The sequence below is a fragment of the Pelodiscus sinensis genome, chromosome 22 (assembly GCF_052426305.1).
Source record: "Pelodiscus sinensis isolate ZL-2025 chromosome 22, ASM5242630v1, whole genome shotgun sequence".
Classification (NCBI taxonomy): Eukaryota; Metazoa; Chordata; order Testudines; family Trionychidae; genus Pelodiscus; species Pelodiscus sinensis.
The window spans coordinates 11,375,060-11,384,899 of NC_143073.1; the positions used below are offsets into that span (position 1 = coordinate 11,375,060).

At 50.4% G+C, this 9,840-nt stretch overlaps 1 protein-coding gene across 1 annotated transcript in view; it reads left to right on the plus strand.

The window, feature by feature from the left end:
• Positions 1 to 9,038, plus strand: part of KCNJ10 (potassium inwardly rectifying channel subfamily J member 10) — an 82,754-nt gene extending 73,716 nt beyond the window's left edge. The window contains exon 2 of the mRNA XM_006115221.5: positions 2,399 to 9,038. Coding sequence (XP_006115283.2) covers positions 2,399 to 3,526 — 1,128 coding nt within the window. The 3' untranslated portion in view covers positions 3,527 to 9,038. The remainder of the gene's footprint in view (positions 1 to 2,398) is intronic.
• Positions 9,039 to 9,840: the final 802 nt, after the last annotated feature.

A 9,840-nucleotide genomic window follows, 5' to 3' on the forward strand; every position in this document is an offset into this window, starting at 1 on the left:
CACATGCTCTAACCTAATGCCTGGGTGCTGGAGCTGCTGCCGCTGCCACCATGCACTTCTTCCTCCAGGCACTGTAGCACGTGTGCTGAGCAGCCGGACGTGAACACGCACTGGGACACTGTGCGCTGAGCAGCTGGCCTGAGCAGTACCAGCAGGAGCCGCATTTTTTTTAATCAAGGAGCCGCATGTGGTTCACAACAGCTCTCACATGGAGCTGTCTGCTGTGCTGCCAGCTAGTCTCCTGATCTGCACTCCTTGGGTGTGTCTAGACTACTGGGTTTTGTCGACAAAACTATACCTGCGTCCACCCTGACATAACATCGACAGAACTCGGCAGTTTTGTCGACAGCTGTTAACCTCATTCTATGAGGAATACAGCCTTTTGTCGACAGAGTTCTGTCCACAGAAGGCATTATTGCATCTACACTGTCCTTTGCATCTACACTGTCGTGTTGACAAAGAGGCTTGCTTTGTCCACAGAACTAGATGTAGTCTAGGTGCTCTTTGTCGACAGAAGCTTTGTCGACAGTATCTGTCGACAAAACTTCTGTCGACAAAAGCCTGTAGTCTAGACGTACCTCTTGAGACCTCCAGTGGCACTGAGGTGACTTTGCTCCTGCAGCTCCTCTTATAGGCCTCCGTGGTTCCTGATTGGCTCCTTCTCCTTCAGTCACTCTAGCCTGCATGGAGGACTTCTCTATTGTCCTTTTCTGAGGTAGAGTGTGGCAAGGCCACAAGCCTCCAGCACGAGGTTTTGGGGCCTGATCCACCCTGTTAGCCATGCCCATTCTCCCCTAGATGCAATAGCTACGTCCTTTGTTGGATCAGAAAACCATGTGTCAGGTGGGAGTACTTTGTGGGGGAGGGAAGGGAGATGGGAAAAGTCCACTGCTCCTAATGCTCACCTCCTTCCTGCCCCAGACGGTGGGAAAATTAATTCCATCCAAGGATACTTTCTGAGCCATATCCTCAGCTTGTGATTTCCCCCTCCTCCCCATGCACACACCCTGAGGGTGGTACTATTGCAGAACAAGAGAAGGCTAGACAGACAAGCTGACTGACAGACAGAAGAGGTGTATGGGGATAGAGAGAAAGTGAGACAGATGAGTGTATGAAGAAAGCAAAAGTGAGAGGTAGAAATGACAATCACTCAATGGCTAGAATCTTATGGCAAGAGACAGACAGTCTCTGGATTCAGCTACATTGCAATAAAAGACCCCCAGCAGTGAATCTCACAGCTGGCACCAATGACTTGGGTTCGTAAATAGCAGCATAGACATTGGAGCCTGGATTCTGGGATCTTCCTCCCTTGCCAGGTCTGAGAGCCCGGGCTGCAGCCCCAAAGTCTACGCTGGTGGTTTTAGCCCCATGGCCCAGGCTCCATGAAGCTGAGCCAATAGACCCAGGCACCAAGACTCAGTGGTTTTTGTTGTGCCGTGCAGGCATGCCCTTTGGGTGAAATGCTGGCCTTAGTGAAATCAGCAGAAGTTTTACCATTGACTTAAACAGGCCAAGATTTCCCCTCTCAGTCAGGCAAATAGCTGGATTGCTTGGTCAGTCTGTCTCTCTGTCTGTCTCTCTGACAGATTAGATCAGACAGATGCTATTGAGTGAGCCACCGGCTTAACTTCACCCAAAGGCCCTGTAGAATCACAGCCATGGCCCATCTGTTTCCGATTACAGCTTTTCATAGCTGATGAAATGGAGAAGGCCCCGTCCATGCCTGGATTTTTAATACCCTCATCGTTCCCCAAGTGAATCGCTGGTGCTTTTGGTTACTCTGGGCAATGAAAGAGGTCTGCACGGTGACTATATCCCTGACTGTAGGAAATCTGTGAAGAACTGGTGAGTTTGTTGAACAAGAAGACGGATTGGATTCTCCTTGTGCTGCACACACATAAAAGTTTGTCCCTGCCCAGAAGTGGCTTATAGGGTTAGATAATGTACAACACGAGTCATTTGTTATTAAAACTAATAAAATCCTGCCCCCTCGTGGCTAATTAGCAGTTTTCTCTTTTAGGCTTCACCAGTATTTGGAGAGGGTGAGGGAGACAGTCTTATAAGTGAGCCCAGGAATCGGAAGGGCTTACGCGCACATTACGGTGTCCCTGTTGGACAGAGAGGACAGGATCTCAAGAACAAACATCCCAAGGTGATCACTGAATGAAGTATTAAGCATTCCTCGAGGTTACAGTGAATAGAAACGGCCCCTTCTCGCCCTTCCATTCAGTTGGCTGAAGTGGCGACATTCATTAGCTTTAATACATCAGCCAACCCCGCGATCCTCCCGCAGGCTGACAGCCTGTCGCGTCCGGCGGCTGGCCCTCCTCGTGCGTGATCTCAGCCCACCCTGAGGTGCCTCCTAACCATTTCCCGTCCCTTTTGCCCTCTCTTCTAGATGACTTCTTCTGCCAAGGTGTACTACAGCCAGACCACCCAGACCGACAGCCGGCCCCTGATCGGCTCCGGCCTGCGCAAGCGGCGCGTGATGACCAAGGATGGCAGGAGCAACGTGCGGATGGAGCACATCGCCGACAAGCGGTTCCTTTATCTCAAGGACCTGTGGACCACCTTCATTGACATGCAGTGGCGTTACAAGCTATTGCTCTTCTCGGCCACCTTTGCCGGCACCTGGTTCATCTTCGGGGTGATTTGGTACCTGGTGGCCGTGTTGCATGGCGACCTCCTGGAGTTTGAACCGCCGGCCAACCACACCCCTTGTGTCATGCAGGTACACACACTGACTGGAGCATTCCTCTTCTCTCTGGAGTCCCAGACCACAATCGGCTATGGCTTCCGCTACATCAGCGAGGAATGCCCCTTAGCCATTGTGCTGCTCATCAGCCAGCTGGTCCTCACCACCATCATGGAGATCTTCATCACCGGAACGTTCCTGGCCAAGATCGCCCGTCCCAAGAAGAGAGCCGAGACCATCAAGTTCAGCCAGAATGCGGTGGTCGCCCCACACAATGGCAAGACCTGCCTGATGATCCGGGTGGCCAACATGCGCAAGAGCCTGCTGATTGGCTGCCAGGTGACGGGCAAGCTGCTGCACACCTACCTCACCAAGGAAGGGGAGTGTGTCCGGCTCAACCAGGTCAACGTGAACTTCCATGTCGACACATCCTCTGACAGCCCCTTCCTCATCCTGCCCCTCACCTTCTACCATGTGGTGGATGACTCCAGCCCCTTGCGGGACTCCGCCCTGCGCACGGGCGAAGGGGACTTTGAGCTGGTGGTGATCCTCAGCGGCACGGTGGAGTCGACCAGCGCCACCTGCCAGGTGCGCACCTCCTACCTGCCGGAGGAGATCCTGTGGGGCTATGAGTTCAGCCCGGTCATCTCCCTCTCGGCCAGCGGGAAGTATGTGGCCGACTTCAGCCTGTTTGACCAGGTGGTCAAGGTGTCGCCCCTGTGCTGCGCCCACGGGTTCGGCGACCCGGACAAGCTGAAGCTGGAGGAGTCCTTCAGGGAGAAATCAGAACGGGAGGGCAGCCCCCTGAGCGTACGCATCAGCAACGTCTGATCCTGCCTATCCCCCACTGAGCTCCATGCTTCGGCCATTCTTTTCAGCTGGTTTTTTCTTCCTTCCTTCCTTCCTTCCTTCCTTCCTTCCTTCCTTCCTTTCCCTTTCCTGTCTCATGAAGCATCTCCAGTGCTCCATACCAGAGGATGGCAGCTATAGTTCCCCCAAAAGTGCCACTCCAGCCCTTGCTGGGTCCAGGAGCCCTTAGCCCAAGGAAGCAGCTGGGATGCAACTGTTCCTTCCTCCATGCCAAAGCCCTTTCTGTGCCCTCCTTTTCAGTGGTGTGGTGGGGGCAGCAGGACTGTCTGGGGGCCCCAGGGCCTCCTGGGGAGCAGCTGGCTCCCAGCCAGGAGGACTGCAGCCGCCCATCACAGAATATGGATTCTGCAGGGGCAGGGGGTCACTCTACCTGCAAACTGACCCTGTCCTCACCACCTCCACTCAAGCCTCATGCCCAGCTAACCTGCCAGAGAGAGGCGGAGACGGTACCAAGTGGCCCCAAGAAAAGCCGGCATCTCCCTTCCTGTCCAGGACCTAAGAACACAGACCACCCTGAATCCAACCCAGGACTATCTAGCCCACTAGTCTGTCTCCAATAGTGGCCTGCACCAGTATCCTCAGAGGCCGAACCGGCAGCAAAGGAATCAGCCATCTGGGGGGAAGTTTCCTACTGACCCAGAAAGCAGGCCGGTGTTTTGGGAGTTCCAAAGCTCTCAGCTCTTTTCTTAGCTCCTTCCTCTTCTAACTCTGGCTCGCCTTGCTACACACAGACAGGCCCAGCCCTTTTGCAAATCGTGCTAAGCTCCCGGCCTCTATGGCCCTTGTTCCAGCCGCTCACTGTGGGGGGAAAACATTTCTGTTTAAATTTGCTGAGGGGGTTTGGGGGGGCATATTTTGCCAACAGAAACAATGGATCTCGGAGTCCTCCCCATCCCCAAACTCTCTCCATGGGACTAAGGAGCGGGCAGCACGTGGCTTTGAAAAGAGAAATGCTCCCAGCTTCAAAATATCTTCTGCTGCCCACGGGCCTCTATGCAGTTCATGATGCTGGTCTGTTTTGCTTCACTGTTGTCCTGGGATGTTGTGCATGCAGTGTAGGGCAATGATGGGAGATTAATCCCCTTCAATTGCTTCTCAGTGCCAGGGACAGCTGGAGCCAGGGTTGGTAAACCCACTCACAGATGTCAGAGCCAGGCCTAAAAGTGAAGGACAGCAGAGCAGGCACTACTGCTAGTGAAACAACATCCCTATTGGCAGGTGACACCAGTGCTCAGAGCTCTCTGGGGACTTTCATTGCACTGAAGGGAAGCTGCCCATCAGCCGGAACAAGGCACAGTTTTGGCATCATCAGCTTGGACTGGTTTTTGGCCACCCCATGGTTAAAACACGGTAACAAATCCAGCATGGATTTCACTGCTGTTATCACCACGCTCCATGTTTGGCAAAGCTCGACAGTAGTTGTTCTCGGGCACTGCTGCCGGTGCTCCAGGAGAGTCCTCATCATCTCATGGCAGTACGGGACCTATGACAGGCAATCAAGCAGTTCTAATTCCATCCAGAAGAGGGCAGCGGTGACAGACGCACCAGCCAGCATGATTCCCCTACATTTATGTCAGAAACCAGCACCCCAGCAGAGGTTAAAATGAAGGCAGGCACTTACCTATCCTTTGTACCCAAGTCCCAGGTATGGGCATGCAGCTTAGACCAGCCTTACCTCCATTCCCAAACAGACCTGCTGTGATCTCATTCTTTAGTACTGTAAATTCCTGACATCAGAAATGCTGAATCCAGAAGCTGAGGCTATGGGAACCTTGATGAGTGTTACAGAAATGTTTGATCTCACTTGGTCCCAGGCTCTCTGATCTGCTGGCTATCACATCTGATCTTGGCCACATGTTTCAGGGGTCAATGGTTCACGGCCAAGTCTGGGAACTGAGTGGGGACATTCAGCCCTGTGTCTGAGCACTACGTTGTGTGTGTGTGTAGGGTGTCATTTGAAACGGATTTTGTTCTTGCCTCAAGGTCCCTGCGCCAGTTTGCACATGGGTCAATTTCTTTCATTTCAGGAGTAAGGAGTCGCAGTGAGGGGCGGGGGGCATGTAGAGTAGTTTTTAAGAGAAAAAAACTTCATACAAATATATTCTGATGAACATACACAATGGAGAAGCTTTGGCTTGACAACAGTATAGATCTAACTTTTTCAAAGGCAGAGGACTATTCAGGAAACTACTTGAGGGCTGAATTGTTCTCTGCTGTGTGAAAACAAAGGGAAACAATATTTAATTCTGTCTCTCTAGAGTGGAGGAATCATGTAAAAATGCAGACAGATTATTTTAGAGTATTAACCGGAATGAGGATAATAGATTCCACAGAGAGTTCTTTTTAATGAGGAAAGAGTTATTTAAAAAAAATCCAGCAAATCTAACACTTAAAGCTTAATATGTACACAGAAGCCAGGCAGAGTTTGAAGCTATTTTGACATCGTTTTTAACATGGTACACGCTGTATGTTATGAAATCCCAAGTGAATAACAGCTACAGAGACACTTTCCAAAGCTGAATATCAGAGTTGCTCCTCTGCTAGTTCCCTTTCCAAAATACCAGCAAAGATTTGATCCTGTTATGGAAAGGTCCTAGAGAAAACACCATCCTCTGATAGATTATCCCTGCGATCGTCTATGGGTTGGTTGAAAAAAACTCACAGGCTCAGATTGTCTGTTAAATTCTAGAGAACTACATCATTTCTACTGTCCCATGTTCTGTTTCTATAGCTCCCTATTAGTTTCAGCCCTACAAAACCATACAGAACTTTTCCCATTGGGGATATTAAAGTAGAATTACTATGCCCTGAACTAGCTGCACGTCAATTTCAGCACTGATACTCCCAGAAGGCAGAAAGAAAATGGTGTGTTTGTTCATAACCATGTCACTTACAAATGTCAGTTTCACATCCATTCCTGTCTCTTTGGACAATGAGGATAATCACCACACTCCTGAGCTATAGCCAGGCTAGGGGACTGAAGAGAACATCTCCTGATAGAGAAGGGAGAAGGCTGGATTGTGATTCAGGCTAAAATTGTTAGTTAAGTCCATGGTGGAATTGAGGGGAAAAATCCATAGTCATGGAAAGTTCACGGCCTGGCTGGGGGGACACTGAGTATGAGCCTGGCCTGTACTCACTCCAGAACAGCAGCTCCTGTTCTAGGGAGTGGGGGTTGAATCCCTTTCCAGGCAATCACCATGCAACTCAGGTTTGGTGCATCCATCTCTCCAGCTCCACAGAGGCAGACACACCATGCTTGAACCACAGAGCAACCGGGTGATCCCCATTGCAATGCCCAGAACAGGGAGGCAGGCTCCCAGGAGCTACCTCCGCAGGGGTTACAGACCTTATTAAAATTCATGCTATGATGAGTATAAAGGACAATTCTTTGTTGAGGATGCAGGGCGCAGACAGATCCCAGGGTTCTCTCTGGCTCTTCCGTTCCGGGGCACTCTGAATTCCAGCTTGGGCTTTCCAGGCTCTCTGGGGACTGCTGGCTATATTCAGGCATGCACACAGCATGCTTGCTCCTCCTGCAGTACTGGCTATCCCTAGAGCAGAGATCTCATACTCCCAGCCTGCAGGCCATTCCTGGCCAGAGAATTACGCAATCCAGCCTGGAACTCCCGGCAGGCTGAGGTGGGGGGGCTGTCTGGGCCCCACCTCTTCCCACCATCGTTCCATCCCCTCCTCCCCCCCATGGCACACTGTCCCCAAGGAAGAGGGATCAGTGGTGAGGCCCCGTGATCTTACATAAATCAAACTGCACCATAGAATCTCTCAGGATAGAACTCCCAGGCTTAAGTAACAAGAGTGTAGCAGTAGGAATATTCTACTGAGCACCTAACGGGGGCCGAGGGGGTGATGGTGAAATGCTCTGGCAGATTGGAGAGTGAGCTCCCCTTCTCCTCCCACCAGGGTGAATGTGGGGGAGGGAGACACAGCCACTGCTGCCCACTGGCACCAGGACCCCGCAGCTGGGAGTCTGAGACCCTGCCCTAGAGCAGCAGAGCTGGGATTACAGATGCTGTTGAAAGATCCAGCTTCATGTCCAGGCTCAGCCAAGCACAAAAAGCGTTTATTATTAGCATTTCATTAGCACTTATGTATGCCATCTGCTATTTATACAGACCCGCAGTGAGAGAGTTCCTGTCCCCAGAGCCAGCCGTAGACATGGGGCAACAGAGCGGAAAAGAGACAGGGTCAAGGTCAAATGCCGTGCCAGTAGCAGAGCCAGGGATCGATGTCAGGGTTTCTGCGTCGCAGGCTAGTGCCTTTCCCACTTTAAATATCATTGGACAGGCTTCCCGTGGTGCTGCCTCCCTGCAGGCCTGCATCTGCTCCTGCTTTGGGAGATGGGAGATTTGCCATGCCCCACAGCAGGCGGTCCGGAGAATACTACAGGCTTCTGTTGCAGCGGAGTCAGAATCCCAGCTGGGAGCAAAGGTTTCTACTGTGAGCAGCAGTGCCACCCTCCCTGTGACTGGCACACAGCCTCCTTTTCCCCACTATGCGGGGGGAGAGAACCTCCAAGCTTTACTCTTCCATCCCCTGGCTCCTTCCCCAGCATCGCAGCCTGGGTGTGTAAACTCAGCTGCTTCCCATCATTTTTCATCAGGACTGTTGGCAAAGGTCATGAATGCAGCATTTCTCCCCTGCAGCAGGGGGACAGGATGCTGCCATCAGGCTGGCTGGCATTCCAGCTCTTTTTTTCACCCAACCCGCCCCAAACGCTGCCGACTTTACAGAACGATTGCAAACCGAGATAGTTTCTCTCACCACTGAAATGCAGCTGCCTCTGGGGAGATTTAGCTTGGCCAAATGTTGATATCCAAGGTGGAATGAGGCCAAAATTCTGAGGATGATGCACCTACATGCCATGGGATTTTAAATCATTATTCTGTACTGTGGTATTCACAGACCAGGACCCTCTGGAGCTAGGCACTGTACATGGAACAAAGACAGGTTCCTCCCTGCTCCAAGGAGTTGAGAGTCTAAGCAAATGACCACACATGACTGGAACCTCCTTGTAATCTCTCATCTGCCAAATCTACTCATTGAGTCAGGCTCTCAGGAAAGCAGGTGTAGTGTTGTCCACATGGAGCCAGGCCAGTTTGAACTAGGAAGGAGGTGAAAATAAAATTGTTTGGAAAAAAAAACAGAGAGCATCCCCAATTCATCATTATATTTGATGCTAGACTGTGATTACACCCCAATCAATCTCTCCCCTCTCTCCAGTCTCCACCTCCAACTTGTCCCAAGTTAAAATGGAAAGCTCCTTATTTAATTGTGCTGATTTAATTGCACGTAGTAGGCAGGTGCTGAAAGTTTGGCTGTGGGCTGCGAGGAGAAGCCCCAGATCATGTAGAATGTGAGAGCTTCCTGGATTCTAGAATGTAATTGTAATTGTGCCAGGGTTCCAAGTCTTGCAGAATGTTAAGGGCTTTGTTCCATTTAGGAAAAGAGATTTTTTTTAAAAAAAAAAAACCTTTTTCATGCTTAAAGAAGTTCCATGGAATTTTTTAAACAGGTTGACACTTAAATTTAGCAACTATAAAACATTTCTGTGCAGAAATAGCTCCTGGGTAGGAAAACAGAGGACAAGGGAGAGAGAAAAAACATTATAAACACTTGATGATTTTTAGAAAAATCTTAGACTTTTCCCAGAGTGCCAAACCTCTCTGGATTCTCTCTCCTATCTCTGAGTGCTGGCTGCTGTGGATGGGTGCCACTGCCCTCTACGGAGAGAGTCAGAGCAGACCGTTTCTGCTTCACAAACCAGGTCACATTATACAGTGTGAAACCAGGGCCCTGACTTTTTGTGATCATTAAAACAATGTCTTGCCTTTCTCTAGCATATTTCTTCCAAGGATCTCAAATGTTACACACTGAAGTCTGACAACTATCCTGTGAGGCAGACAAGGCACCAACTCACTGTGAGGCACCAGCCACTGAAATGCAGCCACCTCTGGAGCGGAACGCAGCAGCTAGTCAAACAGGGACAGGCATAAGGATCTTGAGCAAAACGGGGGGGTTGCGCAAAACAGAAGGGGCAACACTGCTTCTTTTTGTGCAAAAACCCCTTCTGCAAAAAGAAACAGCAGAAAATATGGTAACGATATCACGACTTATGCTAATGAGTCCCTTATGAGCATATTTTCTGCCACAAAAACTCTCAGTATAGACTTAGCCACAATGCACAGCAACATTGTACAACAACTTCACATGCAAAAAAAAGTATTAGGAGGAGGGATAGCTCAGTGGTTTGAGCA